The 18,780-nt window shown below is 42.4% G+C and overlaps 1 protein-coding gene across 3 annotated transcripts in view; it reads right to left on the minus strand.

Moving 5' to 3' along the window:
• Positions 1-18,780, minus strand: part of LOC309371094 (heparan-alpha-glucosaminide N-acetyltransferase-like) — a 179,298-nt gene that overhangs the window by 127,557 nt on the left and 32,961 nt on the right. For all 3 annotated transcript variants that reach the window (XM_081913663.1, XM_081913664.1, XM_081913665.1), the window contains 2 exons: positions 5,190-5,259; positions 4,201-4,255 (listed from right to left, as the gene is read on the minus strand). In XM_081913663.1, coding sequence (XP_081769789.1) covers positions 4,201-4,255; positions 5,190-5,259 — 125 coding nt within the window. The remainder of the gene's footprint in view (positions 1-4,200; positions 4,256-5,189; positions 5,260-18,780) is intronic.

An 18,780-nucleotide genomic window follows, 5' to 3' on the forward strand; every position in this document is an offset into this window, starting at 1 on the left:
AAAATTCCTAACAGGCTGTTTCCAGGAGCTAGCCTTAAGAGGGAGGCCTATGGGGGAAGAGGACAAAGTCTTTATAGTCCTGAGTTCCCTTGATGACAGCTATGATATGCTGGTCAACTCCCTCGAGTCTGTAGAGACTGATAAGCTGACTCTGGAATACGTTACCGGACGGTTGTATGCAGAGGAGGACAGGCGTGCAGAGCGAAAGATGACCTCAGCCCAGCTGTTGGAGCATCCCAGAGGGAACAACAGCCGGGAAGAGCAGAGGTGTCGGGAGCCGGAGAAACAGCCAGGAGGAGCTGCTGCAGACCAGCCGGTGGTCAACAAAGTAAAAAGGTGTTTTTGCTGCAACTCCAGTGGACATCTGCTGCGGGACTGCCCAAGAAAACAACAAAAACAGCAGAAGCACAAGAGGCAGCAGAGAGAGTCTACCGCTTGGGTGTCTGCAGATGGTCAAGAAAATGAAGAGCTGTGGGTTCTGGACAGTGGAGCTTCTCAAACCTTTTGTAAAAGAAAAGGACTGCTAACTGATGCTAGGGCTTCAAACAAAAAACATGTAAGTCTTGCTACGGGCCAGAAAGCTAATGTGGTTTGTGAGGGGGAGGTTGTGTTCCCACAACTGGGACACACATTCAGGAATGTGTTGTGTGTGCCTAGTTTGCAAAACAATCTCCTAAGCATTCCTGACTTGGCAAAAGCAGGCTTTGAAGTAAACTTTGTGGGAGACCAGTGCCAGATAAAGCAAAATGGGGCAGTGTTGGCAAATGCTAACCTTAGAGCTAATATGTATGTACTGCAGTGTGAGTCTAAGGTTGCTAATGTGCAAAATGTCCCAACCCATGATATGTGTATTCATCTCCTGCACAGGCGTCTGGCTCATGCTAGCTATAAGGTGCTAAACAAAACATTGGAGTTGTGTGGGGGGATGAAAAACATAAAAAGTTGTGATAATTACTTAGACTGTAATATCTGCAAGGAGGTTAAAAGCAGGGCTTGCCCAGTAGCAAGAGCAAGCCAGAGAGAAACCAAAAAACCACTGGAGTTGATTCATGCTGATGTAACTGGTCCTTTTCCACCAAGTGTCTCCCATAACAAGTACTGCTTGATCCTAGTGGATGACTATTCTAGATTTGGCTGGGTCTATCCATTGAAGCAAAAGTCTGACGTTGCCCAAACTTTGAAGTTCTGGGTAAGAAGGGTAGAACGGCAACTTGGCGAAAAGGTGTGCTCTATTCAGTCAGACAGGGGAGGAGAGTTTATGGCAAGCTCCCTAAGAAACTGGTTGCGTTCCCAAGGGATCAAACATAGGCTTACCAATGTGGCGACGCCTCAGGAGAACGGAGTAGCAGAACGTAGGGGAGGTGTCTTGCAGACACAAATGAAAGCATTGCTAGCAGATGCAAATCTCCCAATTAAGTACTGGGCTGAGAGTATTAAGACCGCAAATTATATTGGGAATCGCTTGTGGTCAAGGGTACTAGATGACATACCCTATAAAATTCTCTATAACAAAAGTCCCAGTTTGCAACATTTGAGAATCTTTGGGACAAAGGCATGGGTTGACATACCTGTAAAGAACCGAAGAAAAGGTGGGAAAAGGGCACAGCAGTTGCTATTTCTTGGGTATGAAAGTGGTACGAAAGCTTACAGGTTTGAAGATGATAAAAATATTTTGAGTTATAGTCGATCAGCCAGCTTTAATGAGCAAAGAAATTGGCCCAAGATACATGCAAACCTGCTGCCAGAAAAAGTTTTACTGCCGAGCATACCTGATAAGGCAGTTGAAACAAAGCTGAGAATTGGCAACTCTCCCAGAGAAACTGAAAGGGAGGAGGTAAAGGTTGAGCATTTTTCTCCAGCTGCTAGTATGGAGCAGGGGAGAAAAGAAAGTGCAACAGGGACAGGAGGAGGTAGATCTACAGAGTCAATCCACCCCAAAAGCAGTCCTGAAGGTAGCCCAAGGGATGAGATTAATGAACCAAGGAGGTCTGCAAGAAGTAATAAAGGTCAGCCTCCAGACCGTTATGGGTTCCCAGCCACCATAAACCAGGTTTGTGTAACTGAGCCAGAAAACTTTGAAGAAGTGCAAGAGTTACCTACTCTAGAGAAAGAGGCGTGGTTAAAGGCAATGCAAGCAGAGTATAACTCTCTGCTAAACAACAATGTGTTTATCCCTACAGAATTGCCTGAAGGTAAAAAGCCCATAAGCTGTAAGTGGGTTTTTAAAGTGAAAAAGCTGGCTGATGGTAGTTGTCAGAGGAAAGCCAGGTTGGTGGCAAGGGGCTTTACACAAAGGAAAATGATACATTATGATGAAGTGTTTGCCCCAACAGCAAAGGCTGAAACAGTAAAATCAGTTTTAGCAATGGCAAGTCTGAGAGGGTTAAAAGTTAATCATTTTGATGTTGCCTCAGCATATTTAAATGCTCCTATAGACACCGAGGTGTATTTACAGCAAATACCAGGTTATGAGCTGGAAAAGGACAGCATGGTGTTAAAGCTGCAAAGGGCACTATACGGGTTGCACCAAAGTGCACGTCTATGGCATGAATGCATAGACACAACTTTGAAAAAGATGGGATTCAAACAAAGCCTGGCTGATTCCTGTTTATATTCAGCAGTGGTGCAAGGAAGTGTTTGTTATTTACTTTTGTATGTTGACGATATCTGTCTGATAACAACTGCACAAAAGCAAGTGTCTTGGTTTATGAACAGCCTAGGTAACAAATACAAACTGAAGTATTTGGGAGAGATTCAGAATTACTTAGGAGTAGAGGTTCAGAGAAATGAAGAGGGCGTCTACTCTCTGAGTCAGAAGGAAAAAATTGAAAAGTTACTAAAGACATATGGAATGGAGAGGGCAAATGAGGTTGATACTCCCATAACTACCCAGTACAAAAATGAACCAGAAGGGCAAAAATGTGAGAATGCAACAGCGTTTCATTCTCTGTTGGGTTCTCTGTTATATTTAAGTTGTTGGACAAGACCTGACATAACATTGACAGTGCACATGTTAAGCCAAAGAAGTGCAGACCCGGCTCAGAGAGATTGGCTAGCACTTAAAAGAATCCTAAGGTATCTGAAAGGCACAAAAGATTACAAACTGGTGCTGGATACAGGATATGATCAGCAAGTGTATGCATACGCTGATGCCAGCTGGGGGGACAGAGAAAATGGAAAGTCTACCACTGGCTATGCCATATATATTGGAAATGCCCTGGTTCAGTGGAAATCCCAGAAACAAACATTTGTTGCCACAAGTACTTGTGAAGCAGAGTACTCAGCCATAAGTGAATGTGTATCACAAATAGAATGGTTTGCTTGCCTAACAAAAGAGCTTGGAATACCTTCTGAAATGCCAATCACTGTGCTAAGTGACAACATGGCTGCACAACAGCTTGCTAACCAACAGAACTTTAAAAGCAAGAGCAAACATATAGCTATAAGATACGGAAATGTGAAAAATGCTTTGGAAAGAAATGTGTTAAAGGTACAGCACTGTAACACAAAATGTAATGTGGCAGATTTGTATACAAAATGTTTGGATGCTCCTAAATTTCGAGACTTAAGAGAATTATTAGGTCTCAAGCCTTTGACTTAAGGAGGAGTGTTGGGATTTGCAGGATACTGGATAAGCCTGCAGGCTTCAGGATGATGCAATACTCTGCTGGGTCAGAGTGACTCAGCAGGAGTGTAATTAGTATCACCTGCTTTAAAAGGAAAGCCTGTGTAACAGTGGGTGTGGTTGGTGTGGTGGTTGTCCTGTATGGTGGTTGTGCTGTAGAGCTGTGGTGGAGGAGAGTATTCGTTTGTAAGTACTCTGGATGGACTGTTTCTTTTGTATATGCCTGTGTAAATAGCTCACATTAAAAAGACAGAACTGGACAAACCTGGAACTCTTAGCGTCTCTGCTGAAAGCTTCGCGTAGAATACGCGACAGACACTACTTCCAGTTTTGGGGAGTTCGTAAACTGAATAGTTCGTAAACAAACCTGTTCTTAAACCGAGGTACCACTGTACAAGACATGCATATTTCACAATTAAGGGTGGTTCAATTAAGTTTTAGTCAGAGTAGACCTATTTAAATTAATTGGCCTAATTTAGTCAAGAGTTATTCATTTCAATGGATCTACTGTAAGTAAAACTTAGTTGAATATCCCCATAAATGTATAAAGAATGTGAAGCGGTACATATACTTACAATGGAAGTAGGTTTGTGTTGAAGGCAATGGCAGTGTACCCGGGTACAGTGAAGTCTGCAAGAATTCAAAAAGTAACCTGACTATAAATCTAGGACTTGAATGTTACCTAGAATTAGAAAACCTGAATATAAGTAACAGTTTAAAGAGAAGTTTGTCTCCTGTAACTTAATAGATTTACAAAACTCCTTAAAAACACCGAAGGAATTTAAGGTGCAGAAGGTTACCCACTAACTTTCAAAAGATGGTGTGGGTTCTTGAATTCCCTGTGTACAATGAAGAAGCTCACAATAATTTAAGTTTATTCAAATTTGTAGGAAATAAAGAACAGGAAGTCCAATGCCATGATCCAACAAAGCAGTCCGCACACATCGGGAAGAACCACGCATGTTGCCTGAGGTTTCTTTGACGTTGCACTGTGGCTTCTTGTTCTGTTAAAGAAGCAAGCCACATTTTGCACTGAAATGGCCATGACGGTGGCTGCAGAGAAAACTGCCAACACTGGTGGTGCATATGTGCATCTCGTTTTACTGAATCAAAAATATCAAGAGTAATCACACAATAGATTAAAAGTGTTAGAAATTGGCCATTTGATGCCTGTATGACGATCTCACACAGATATAGGCCAAAATCCAATTCTAGGCATGGGCATACTTGCCATGAGCAACAATTGGTGGTCCTGGATGGATGCAGCTCTTTGTAGATATCTTTAAAAATATATTCAAGAACCAGGTCAACGGGGCAAAGCTGAACTTTGTGACTGGCAATATACCTCCATAAATGTGTTTTCACCAGCCACATACATGGAAAATGGCCACTCCTCTCACCCAGTTAAAGGCCCACACCCATAAAAATGGACTAAAACTGTTTATTCTAATTCTTTATGTGTCTATACTTTAAAATAAATAAATGCAGAAATAAATAATTCAATGATAACTTAAAAACATAGCACAAAAACATATAGATCCACATATCACTTACACAGACTTACTTGGAGACATAAAGTCCAAGAAAATACAGGAAGGCCACGGCAATCATGCAGGCAAAGGCAACCAACAAAGCTGAAGAGAAAAATAGCAATTTAGCTACTTGTGGTTGAGTTACACGATTCTCTTTCCCCCCGCCACTCCACCCCACATCCTTTCACTACATACCATTAGCAAATGCCACGCTAAATATTTTATCTATAATTTCACAATTTCATTCTGCCCCCCCCAAAAGCACCCCATTAAGGAAAATGACTACCTCCAGCTGCAGATAAGAAAGCATTGTGATGGGGGTGATCAGTCATGGATTCTTTTAATAAAGAAAATAATGCAGACTACTTTTCTAGACACTGGAATACAGTGGAATTATCGCAAATGTTTCTGACAAATCCGTTCATATGTCATATATGTGGTCCACTTTCTAGCCTCCACACCTGCCCTTGGGTCTTCAAACTGTGTCACCCAATTGCACCCAGTTGTCTCCTCACACTTGCAAGTGTCAGAAATATGGTGCCGCCAGGACAAGACTTTGGGGCAGATGTATATCTGAAGAATGAGCAGGAGGAGTCCCCCAAACACAGCAGGGCTAGCTTACTACCTTCTGAGGTAAGTGAACGCAATACCTCCAATATTCCTCCAAAAACAGGGACATTCTTTTCTACGCCAGTATTACTGCTTGAGCATTTCCTCCTGGTCAAGTGTACAAAAGTTATTAGAGGAGACACACAAAACTGGGGTACTTAAAAGCACAGAAATCTTGGAATTTATGTATTGCGTTTAGGAAAGCTCTGAGTGGGGAAAGAAAACCCCAAATCAATAAATACTACTAAGTAGCATTGATATTGATGTAGAATAGAATGTCCCTATTTTCTGAGGACTGCTAGAGGGTTGGGGGGGGGGATTTAAGACCAGTAAGTCCAGGGGTCACACAGGCCTCCTGCAGAAGTGTGCATGCACACGGTATCTGAAGAAGTGTTCATGCACACGAAAGCTCATACCAATAACAAAGTTGGTCTCTAAGGTGCTACTGGAAGGAATTTTTTATTTTGTTTAGGCCTCCTGTAAGTCCATTACATCACCCAAGTGCCACGGCTGCCCTTGAATGGCACTCTGTGTCCTTGAAGGAGCTATACAGTGGCACCTCAGGTTAAGTACTTCATTCGTTCCGGAGGTCCGTTCTTAACCTGAAACTGTTCTTAACCTGAAGCAGCACTTTAGCTAATGGGGCCTCCTGCTGCCTCTGCGCCGCTGCCGCGCGATTTCTATTCCCATCCTGAAGCAAAGTTCTTAACCCGAGGTACTATTTCTGGGTTAGCGGAGTCTGTAACCTGAAGCGTCTGTAACCCAAGGTACCACTGTAATTGGAAGGAGAAATTGGGGTACCTGCAGCGTATGACTGGAAACAATTAGGACAGATCCACAGAGATCTTTGTGCCCTGGAGCAAAGTTGCACAAGATGAATTGTTTTGATTTGTTTGTTTGTTTCACTTTCTCACCTATAGGGTCAAAGCACCTATATTTCCCACAAAAGCACAGTCTCTAGCTTGGCACTGTGATAGTCTTGGTTTTCACTTAAGGTGCAAAAGCTCATTTCAAGCCCACCATGGGCAAATCAAGGTGGTGTTTACTAAGCAAGGAGCCCCCTCACACAAATAGTTTCTATCCTGAGGAATGCTCCCCCCCCCCCCGCCCTTCCTGGAAAGCATTGTTCTCATTGAGCTACATTTGACCCTAAGTCATCCAGTACCTAAATTTGCTATGTGATAATCTCTGGTCACTTGTAGAGGAATAAAATGGATGGGTGCTCAGTATGGCAGCAAAGAGGAAATGGATGTGAACAACTAGAATTAACTGGAGAGAGGAATCTTTTCCTGCTCAAAGATCACAACTGCACTTTTGAACAAATTAACTGGATCTGTGAAACATTCAGGTCAGTTCACAGTTCCATGTTTTAGCAGCTCCCACACCACAAATCTAAAAACAGAAGTGGGACTGAAACCAAATTTAGACTACCAGATTACATTGTAAAATTGGACTGTACCACTAGACTGCGAATTGGGTTGTGTGTGTCAGATATTGTAAACTGCCCTGTGAGCCTTGAATGAAGAGCTATATAAAAATTTGATAAATAAATAAATAGTTGAATAAATAATTGAATACTCTACTGAGAAACAAAATCCCAGCATGCAGAAAAGGAATAAACTTGTCAGAACAGGCTATACTTGTCCTCTCTGATTTCTAGTTTTCTAGTGCAAAGAGGTTGTTCTATGGAGAGGCACTCTCTCCATCTCACCCCCAGAGTCTCAAGTGAAGGAATCAAGGAACATTTTTACTATATGACAAATTTAGCCTCAGTTTGGGGATGCCACAGACTTCGCTCATTTTTACCTGGAAGGTTCTATTTTCCCCCACTGCCTTATAAAACCATATGTAACTTATTTCCTGTAACTGCAAACTGATGACAAATCTGACTGGATTTATAATCCTGCCAGCAAGCAATATCTATTCATCAAGCGTACAATGGAAGATACAAGCCCAATCAAATAAAATGCTACTGGACTATTTCCAGCAGAGCTAATAATACAAATCGAATACTTCGTTAGCCAGTGTGTCTAAGGCTAAGACGCCTCATCCCAGAATTATTTTCCATGGATTTAGTTTCTTAAATATTCATCCATCCAACAGCTAGAGTGAATTTTCATACGTATTTTTCAGACAGGGGAATTATAACACTTCAATAACTACATCTGGCTGCACTATGCATCGTAATGACATCAAACCAATGCCCAAGAACTGTCTCTCACTATTAATTAGTAACATGGGTCACCCTCCCCATAGCCCCTTAAAATATCCCATTAAAAAAAAAATCAGAGCATTGACTGGGGTACCTTCAATTCTTTTGTTTAAGCCCTCTGTCTTTCTGGCTGCCTGATAAAAGTGTGCCAATACGTATTTATGTCCTGGCGTGGCAATATAACATATAAATCAGCCTCATATAACCAACATGTTTAACTCTAATTACTGTACTTTTCCATGTATAAGACTAGGTTTTTTTTACTTTAAAATAAAGTAAAAAGTCTGGGGGTGTCTTATACATGGATAGTGCATATGTTCATTTTCTAAATTTGGGGTCCCCAAAAGTAGTGGGCGTCTTATACATGGGGGCGTCTTATACATGGAAAAATATGGTAATACACGGAGGTGTTAAGTCCATGCTTAGGCCACTCCCCCTCACCTTGGAAGGAAGGGCTACCAAACTCTTTCCACCACCCTTTTCTTTCCACCATGTAAACCAACCAGTTAAGAATGCCTGGGCTGGTTGCTCCAAGCCCAGACCCAAGGCAGGTGGCAGATGCTGCTGGAACTTACTTTTGACTTTCCTTGCATGCTCAGAGACAGCAGGCAAACACAGGCAGCAATAGCCAAGAGAATGAGAACAGGACCAAAAGTCTCCAGAGAATGTCCAGAGAATGTCCCCTGCAGGGATGTTTGCCCTGGCAGGTGCCCAGTGATGCTAAGGCTAGACAGGGGTAGCCTAGCTGCTTTTACTCCTGTACTGGTTACCTCACAACTAGACTGTTGTGATGCACTCTGTGTACAGCTGCTCTTGAGGGATAGGTTTAGAGGCTGCAGTTGGTGCAAAATGTGGGAGCAAGGCTGTTGGCTGGTTGAGTTCCTTCAAAGCACATTACATTTATTCTAAGAGAGTTGCACTAGCTGTGACTTCCTAACCAGGGTTGGAGAAGCCCACCAGGCTTTGCCTCTTTTCCCTGGCAGCCCTCTCCTCCCCAGTGATCCCCTCCTTCTGTTGATATTGTCACCCCAGCAACGGTGACTTCTAGAAGCCAAGCGCCTTCTTTCTGGCAGTTGGTCCAAGCCAGCATCAAAAAGTCTGCTGCACATAACAATATATTTGAATGCTCAGAGAAAACAGATTGAATTCATCACTTTAAAAAAGAGAGAGAAAGAGAGCATGGTTTTCAGGCCCAAATAATGGTTTTCAAAATTCACCAATGAAATATGGAAGTTTCTGTACTAGGGCGTGTGGGATTTTTTTTGGGGGGGAGTTGCTGTGATAGAGAGCTGTAGGCTTTTCAAAAAGTTCATCAACTGTTCTTTATCTGCTGACCAAGAAGCACCATCAATAGCTACAGCAAATTGTGAAAAATCCCCATGTTACTTGACACCTACAGTTACAATCATTCTCCTCACGGAATTCTTGTTCATTTTATCTCAAATAACTGAGATCACAGACCATACAAATTAATTCCAGTCAGTAAAATGCAAAAAACAACAACAAGTAAATGTACACCAAAAGCCTCTGAAAGCAGAATATTAAGAAGTCAGAACTGCATGACAAAAGAGGTGTGTGTGTGCATGTGCACAAACATACACACGCAGAAACACAGGAAGCTGCCTTATATCAAGTCCAACCATTAATCTACCCAGCTCAATAGTGCGTACACTGACTGGCAGCAGCTCTTTGTGGTTTCAGCTAGAGAGCCTTTACAGCCCTGCCAGGAGAAGCCAGGAATTGAAGCAGTGACATTCCACAAACAAAGCATGAGCTCTACCATTCAGCTATGGTCCATTCACATCTAGCAAGAAAGGATGGATCATCACTTCTGGTCCACAGCGTCAAGATGAGAAATGCTACCTCTTAATTTTCTGGAAAGTTTTAATTAGTGTACTCCAAAGGCAAGGTAGCTATGCAGCCCAACACAATGCATATTAATTGGACACAAGTCCCCCTGATTTCATTGCAATTTACTGCCCTGCAAGCATGCTGAGAATCATAACCTTTGAACATTAAAGTTTGTCACAATTTGAACCGCAAGAGAAATAAGAACAAGGAGAAAAGTGACAGTGAGGAAGGTAAGAAGGTAAAATAACACAGTCTGAAATTAGTAGTTTCACTAGAAACAAGACATTACTGTTGGTGCCCTTTTGTTCTATATATTTGTAAAGTAGCACCTCCAAGTGGTAAAGCTCATTATTGCCAGCTGCTTCCACATCATTCAATAAACAGTAAAAAAGAGGGAAGAGAGTTAAGTCATTCGGCCAAGACTACAAGAGGGGCAAGGGAGAATGAGGCAAGGTTCTAACCTGACACAAGAAGGTAGATTTCTCCTTCCTTTCACTGCTCACACAGGTAAGGGAAAGTGTACTGTGGTTCCCCAGACCAACACTCCAGCAAACCATGATTTCTTGCATGAATTCAGATTACTGGATTGCTTAACAGATGATATTTATGATATTTTCTGAAGCTCATAAAACTTTAATTTCTAAAAACTTGCCTATAGTTCATATCACGTGTATTGTACTTTCTAGATGGTTCCAGACAAAGTTCTGTTTTACAAAGAACACATTGGCCACAGTCGAACATGGCTGGGCGTGGGGAAAGGGAAGGGCAAGAAACTCAGAGACAGAGCACATGATGTCCATGAAGAAAGTTCCCAGGTTCAATCCATGCTGTCCTTAGGGTTAATAATAATAATAATAATAAAATAATAAAATTTTATTAATATCCCGTCCTCCCTAGCCAAAGCCAGGCTCAGACTGCTTTGTGATCTTTTCTGATGAAAAAGCTGTCTATAAATACTTGAAATAAATAATATACTCAGGTAAAGGTAAAAGTAAAGGTAAAGGACCACTGGACGGTTAAGTCCAGTCGACTATGGGGTGAGGTGGTCATCTCCGCTTTCAGGCTGAGGGAGCCAACGTTTGTCTGCAGACAGCTTTCCAGGTCATGTGGCCAGCATGACTAAACCACTGGCGCAACGGGACACTGTGAAGGAAGCCAGAGCGCATGAAAATGCCATTTACCTTCCCACTGCAGCAGTACCTATTTATCTACTCGTGCTGGTATGCTTTCAAACTGCAAGGTTGGCAGGAGTTGGGACAAAGCAACAGGATCTCACCCTGTTACACAGATTCGAACTGCTGACCTAATGATCTGCAAGCCCAAGAGGCTCAGAGGTTTAGACCACAGCGCCACCTGCACTAGGTACACTGATTTCAGTAGGTGTGACTGTGAGGCATGACTAAGGTTGTGTGGCATTGACTAAAGTCCTCTTTCTTGGTAAGCAACTCCTTGTTGCCTAAAATACATCTGGGCACAAAACAACCCTGCAGTTAAAAGAGTCTGCAATCTTTAGGTTAGGTTTTTTGGGGGGGGGGGTAATACGTTTTCTACAGCTAAACATCTTGAAATGATTTTGCTTGATAAGAAAAAAGTCCAGTGTGATGCTAACCTCCCAGTTTGCCCCAGCTTAAGCAGGGATCCTGAACTCAGTAGTCTGCAGTAATCCCTTGAAACCACCCAGTTTCCAAGCCACATTTTGAATACATAGTTTTTGGACGATAGCCTGTTAAAAATAGTTGGTTCCTCACCACATGAGAGCAATTGTTCATCGGTTCTGGAAGAGCCATAGCCTCACTCACAGTCACGGTTCATTTAAGACGCTAGAATTCATGGTCTATATGAAACAATTAACCATGCCTTTGCTTCTCAGGCAATAATACGGCGAACAAGTCAATGGCTAGAATGAGGATGAAGCCAGTGAAATGTGGGCTGTTATGTATCACTGCTGATGGAATTGCTGGTAGAGCTCCCAGATACCAAGCTGGCCTCTGAAGTCATGCAGAAGCAATTTCTCAAAACAGGAAACCGATGTAACTCTGGGGAATACTTCCGCAGGTTAGCACAATCAGCAACAGATTGGCCCACCAAGAAAGCTCTTGAATCTGGTGTTATGGCGTGCTGAAACAGAAAGCAAGATGGCAATTTGGCAATGGTCGAGTGGGTAGGTTTGCTTGTTGAACAAACAGCCTGGCTTTCTGACGCAACGCAGCTGGAACTAATTTTGAAAGGCGTGAATATAACTTAGTGTAATGCTGATGATGAAGTAGACTTTAGTCCATGAACCCTTTATGCCAAAATAATTTTGTTAGCATTTAAGGTGTCACAATACATTTTGCTGTTGTTAATATAATGGGAATATGTACTACTTTTATCCTACTTGATGGACTGCATTCAGTATTGGCCACATTCCAGCAGTGCAAGTTTGCACCGGACAGATGCTTTTTTGGCAGTTGGAAGCTAAGTGTTCTGCAGCAGAGACTAACATGAACACTGGCTTATACCGAATCAGTCCATTGGTCGATCCAGCTGAGTATTGTCTGCCCTGACAGGTAGTGACTTTCCAGGATTATAAACTAAGGTCTCTCCCAGCCTGGAGATGCCAGAATCTGAATATGGAATCTTCTGCACACAAAGCAGATATTCTATCCTTGTGCTATGCCCATTGAGGGAGACAGGGCAGAAATTCAGAGTCAATAATATGTGCTTGAGTCTCATTTGTCACACGCTTTTCTGAGAGGGTAGAGAGATGCATCATGACTAGTTTTAAAAAATGAAATATGCCTGTGCACAGAAAAGAACGAATGAATTCTGGAACTGAAATTCATTTTCCCCCAAAAAATTCTCCTCAGATTTTGCTGCCAAATACATATTGGATATTATTTGAATATTTGAGTATTTGGATGCTCAACATTACCCCCTAGTTGATATTGGATAGCATTTGATTATTCGCTTTTATTTTGTATCATTTGAACATGGAGAACATTCAATATTTGGTCTCTTCCCATCAAAACAACCAAGAGAAGGCACCAACAAGATCAAAGCACTTTTCCCGATGAAGGAAAAGCAGGTAGGGCCCCAGGTGTGGGCTGCTTAAATGGCCAGGGCGTGGACCCAAGGGAAGCCTTCCTGCTCCACTGGCTCTGTCCCTGGCCCAGCCCATGTCCAAGCCTGCACCCCCATTTACCAATCCCAGGTGCAGGCCAGGATCCAGCTCCTGATAGGTGGCACAGGTTTACACCCACACCACCTATCTGGATGGGACGCCGATGCTGTGATTCCCTTGTCAAGGCCTTAGGAGAGCCCTCGCTGTCCCACAACGACGCCCCACCAAGAGGGTGAGCAAATCCTTGTGCTGCAAATCCTGAGGTAAATTTTTACTTTAGAATTTGAATTTAAAAGTTTAAATTATTCCAATCAAAATTTGAATAATTAATTCTAAGATATGGCCAAAAAAAAAAGAGAATTATCTCATCTCTAATTCATACCTGACTAGATTCTACGCTTCTTTGGAGATCATAAGAATGGCCTCATTGCTACAATCATCAGTTATTATTTTTCTTTCTTTTCTGTACAACTCCTAAGCTCTGTAGTTCTCACTTGAAATTAATACTTGAAATTTAAAAAAAAACATTAAAAAAGAAATCAAGCATTGGTTTGCTGGATCAGACCAAGAGTTCATCTAGCCTAGGATTCTGACTCCCGCAGCTGCCTGCTAGATCCCTCTGGGAAGCTCACAAGCAAAGCATGAAGGTGATGACTCTCCTCTGCTGCTTGTTCCCAACACCTGATACTCAGGAGTTATGCTGTCTCTGAAACAGAGGTTTCATTTTAGCCATCTAGGCTACTTGGTCCAGCATGAAGGAGATCTGGACAGAGTCATGCAGCCCTTCAGAATGTCCATTTCCTCAGTCTGCTTTAAGCTCTCTCTGTGTGTGTCTCTTGTCTGCTGCATGCTAAAATATCCTTCTTGTCCTTATGATGCTAAAGGAAAGGTTAAAAATGGAACTTGAGACCAATTAGCATACACATTACAATTTAGCGGTGTGATTTACGAGCTTGGCCACATTTTGTACTCTTTTGGACAGCTTGAGTTCAGACCTTTTATTCCTCTGTCAAGTTAAATTTGTCTCCTTGGAAAGTTACTGGCGGGGGGGGGGGTGGAGAATGACTCAATGCTAATTTCAATTAGAGGCAGATGAAAGCCCATTCATAAATATTGCCTTGGACAGACTCACTTTTGCCTCTTGGTGCTGCTGACCTTGAATAACCACCTCACCCACCCCCCCACCCACCCCCAATGGTTCAAAAAGAAACAGAATTAAGGTTTTGCAAGCTCATATTCATATCAAATACAGCTGCTGCTGCTGCTCTAACGTGTTAAAAATTGCTGGACACATATAATACAAAAATTGTAAAATTAGGTTTCATTCTCTTAAAACCATTTCCAACAAACAAAGCAATTGCTTTCAAATTCCTGCAAATAAGCATGTTTACCATAAGTGCATCAGATTTTGAAGGATGTCACTGCTGATTGTGTCTCCTTTTCCGAACACAGCTGGACCATTTCCCCCAGTTTGTTTCCATAAAAGCAGATGGAACTGCATATTCCACCAGTTCTAGCAATATGCATCCTAAGCAAAAGGAGCTTGCTATTTAATGCCAAAGGTGACGTTAGTGGGTTAAATGTTATAGTCCTGGTCACCTGCTAAATGATTCCATAATCCTAACTCCAGTTTGTTATATGTAAGGTAAGCCCTGTGTCAACAAGGCAAAGAGCTTCAGCCACATTGAGAGAAGTTATGCACAAGTTCACCAAAGCGCATAGACAAACCACATGGGGAAGCAGGATCACACCCTGCTAGCCACCGGCCGCTGCTTCCACATGCTTGTCATAACATACAAACTGTGGGTCACACCCTGGCACAGGAAGTGATTATGGTAGAATACACATCAAATTTTACAAATTAGTCAAGAACTGTTGGCATTTGCAAACTAGCAAGTTATTATTAAGACAAATTAGACTCCAGGATAGCTCTGTAAGTAGAGCATGAGACTCTTAAATCTCAGGGCTGTGGGTTCAAGTCCTACATTGGGCAAAAAAATCCTGCATTGCAGGGAGTTGGACTAGCTGACCCTCATGTTTCCGCTCCCACTCTACAATTCTCTGATTCTATAAGTAACTTGTTATTCATTTATTGGTTCTGTTCATACCAGTTGTTCCCAGATTGGAAGGAATCTAATTAATCTGTGTCATCAAGAATGCAGGCAGCAGCTGCCACATCACACCTCTCTTCACCACCTTCCCCAAATTGTTCAGTCTGCTAGTACAGAAATTTGTAACTAAAGCATTCACCTTTTGTTGCCACTGCTTTCTGCTTTTCCATTCTTTTTTCTCATTAATATCCCAGCTTGTCCTTTAAGAAGTTCAGATACCATAATTGTGGTTTCCTCCATTTTATCATCACAGGAACCACCTGAAATAGGGTAGGTTGCATAATAAGGATGCACCCAGGTGTGCTTCATTGCTAAGCAGGAATCTCAAACCAGGTCAATCCAAAGTGTTGGACTTGCATTGGGATCAAGTGCAACACTGTTTACTGCTAGTTCTCTTCAGTATGGATAATTACAGGAAGCCTTTTTTTCTGGTCAAAGTACAAATGGGCTACTTTGGGGGAAGTGGGCCCTTCAGTGGTCTAGGAGCCATGGCAAGAGCCCATCTTGCTGCCCTTTGGAATCAGCCGTGTTCACACATAACGTGGCAACAAACTGAGGGTTGACACTGATTGTACTCTGGTTAGGAAGCTGCAGTGAACCCCAGCTCTTGAGTGTACCTGAATGAGACCAAGGTTGGCACACAGCATCACCAAGTATCCGCAGCTTGTGCCCAGAACCAAAGAACTCCAGTGGCCAGCAGCACTGCATGGCAGGAGAAAAGGTGGCAGATTTGCCTGAGAATACCTGATCCTCAGTTGGATCATGTCTTCAGCTGACCTTTGCCTCCTAATACCCGCACAGATTGACTTCTCTCACCAGAAGGCAAGTCAGCAGACATCAGTTGTAATGGGAAATGTGTAACTACTATAAGAGCACTGCTCTACTGCTGATAGGAAAAGAAATGGCACTGAAATAACATCTCACATAAGTACAGCCATTGTCCCAGTTTGAAACAGACCTCTGCTTTCCAACTCAAGCTGGCCTGTCAAATTCTCCTTTTTTCTTTGTTTTGTTTTGCTTTGCTCCACTTTGCTGAGAAAACAACATCAATATAGGGCTGGGAATTCACCCAGAATTCAACTCTGATCATCACAATTCTGCACATGGACATTATCATCTAAAATCCCCCTTTCTTTCCAAATAATGATTGGCTTGGATCCAAAAAATCACAGAGTGTTCTGTGTAAGTTCCTCCAAGGGTAAGAGGAAGTTACAATGGATGCCCAAGGACATGGGGGCAGAAACAGAAGAGGGACATTGGCAGTATCAGAAAATCCTCACTGTCTCACACAGGGGACACTGGATCCAAGCAATTGTTTCAGATGACCTTATGCAAACCACTTTTCACTGTTTCTGCCCACCATCCACAACATGGTAGTAACAGTCCCCTGTTGGGATAGAGATTAAAGCACTAAGTTTGTCTCCTGCACCTGTTGGATTTCTGACCCCTTTTCTGGTTTTTGGTGCTGCCCTTTCAGCATGTCTTAATGATAATATTGGCTTCCATTGCAAAGATAATGATTGACCCTGTAAAGCTGAACCCTAAGAACTGAAAAATCAGTGTTTAAAGTGATTCCCAGTAAGGACCACGGAGACAGTGGCCAAGTTTGGACACAGAACTAAACACTACATGAATCTGCCTAGCCTCTTCCCCAGCTCACATGCACTCTCCCTTCCTGTACAGCCAGGAGGATTTTGAAAGCTTTTCCTCTTATTTTTTAGCTACCCTTGGCTTCCTGTTTCATCTGAACTCGGTACTATGGTTTAGCACTGACCATAGTCCATTTCGAAAGAAGCCAGCTTCAAACTGCAGTTTATTAAGCTAGTTTGTTTTGAATCTCACCACAGTTAGTGGTAACCACAAATCTCAGTTCAGATGATGCAAGAAGGCATGGCTGGCTTAAAACAAAGCAATTCTGCATTCATCCTTCAAGCAGTGCAGAATAAAGAGAGGGGAAGAGGAGCCCAGAAAGAGGTTTGGCTCATTCATGCAGTACTAAGCTGTGGTTCAGTGTTATGTCTAAACATGGTCAATGTGCGTGAAACACTTGATGAAACACTATATAACAAAGAAGCAGCCACCCTTCCCAATCTTTCAGCAACCTGGAGGAATATTTTAAGCCAATGAGAATGAACATTCTGCCTACCACAGTGTTCTGAGGAACAAAGTGTGCTTTCATTTGGCAATTCATTTTAAAACTACAGAAGAAATAGCCACTGACCTCCCCCTGCCCACTCTGGGAGGGGGGAAGGCGTTGGGTCATTTCCAGTAATCAGATGGATGGTTCTGCTTCATTGCTCCTTCAGAAAAAAAAAATAAAAAGGAAATCTTCCACATACAGACATTTGGTTAGCACCAGTTTCTATTAGGTATGAGAAACAGTTTTCAGTTGCCTCTTTTCAATGTGTCTATGAAGTTAACAGCATTTATTGTTATCCCAGAATTTAGTTAGGGTCATGGAGAGGAGGGGATGAGCTCTCCACATCTTACCAAAGAGACATTTCGCAGATGTTAGGCAATTGATTAACAATGAAGCTGCAGTGTAATAGCAGTGCACATGAGTTTGGGGAATTGTAACTTCCAGCTATTTGGCTGTCTGACACCTTTTATTGATTACAAAAACAGACTCCTGCTCTTGATATCCTAACACAGTATTTTAATTACTGCTTTATCCAGTGTCTGACTTTCAGTATATCGGCAGAATCTTAAATCCACACAGACAGAGCAACAAAAACTCAGGCTTGCCCACAGTACATAGCCTGCCTATGCCCAGCTAATCTTTGTGCACAGATTCTCCTATTGCTTTGAGATTGTTTTTTACTGCTCAGTTATCCAGTTTCATAAAGGAAAGCACCTTGCCCTTTCTGTCGGGCAACAGCGTGCAGTGAAAAATTCCAAAACGTGACCCAATTGAGTGCATGCACTTCCCCTGCTTAGTCTATGGTCATTTAGAATTGCAGCCCAACAGCAGAGAAAAATGCATTATTTGAAAGCTGTGTATGCTTGTTGGGGGGGGGGGACCATGCACACATCAGAGAGGCTCCCTGGTGCATGTAGATCTATTTATAAAACACACACCTACATCATATGTGAAGTAGCCTTTAGTCATGCAAATGGGGGGGGGGGACATTAACAAGCATATCAGAATCAATACCATTATTACCACATTCATTTTATCTCATCCTTTCTCAAAGGAGCTCAGGAATGGATAGTGTATGCAATGTTCCCCTCTCCTTTCCTTTATCCCTTACAACAACCCTGTGAGGTAGAGAGAGGGAGTGGTCCAAGCTCACTCAGCAAGTAAGATATGTGAGGATTTAAACGTGAACTTCCCGACACTCTAGTTGCTACACCATCCTGGCTCTCAAAATAAACTTTTATAATGTGTTCCCGCCCCCAAATGGGTATTGTGTTGTTTGTTATGTTGCCCCCTAGTGTGTGTGTTTAGAACTGTTTTCGATTTTCCTTCTGCAACCCCGTCAGCATCTGATCAATCCTTAGTATCTAGTATCTTCAATTGGTTGCTCTCGTGTAGATTTATCTAATCCTGTTTAGACCTGGTTAAAACTGATCACCTCTGGCCTTCTCTGCCACACTGAGTTGCAGCCTGGTCATCTGCATTTGTAAATTATTTGCTGTTAAAATTGATTTCAAGCCATTAATAAAGCTGACGATGGGTTTAAATGGAAGTGTGGATTAGATGTGAGTTTAGCTGGCTAGAGTGTGTTGATGAGGCC

This window comes from Podarcis melisellensis, assembly GCF_964234715.1.
Source record: "Podarcis melisellensis genome assembly, chromosome: 5".
NCBI classification, from domain to species: Eukaryota; Metazoa; Chordata; class Lepidosauria; order Squamata; family Lacertidae; genus Podarcis; species Podarcis melisellensis.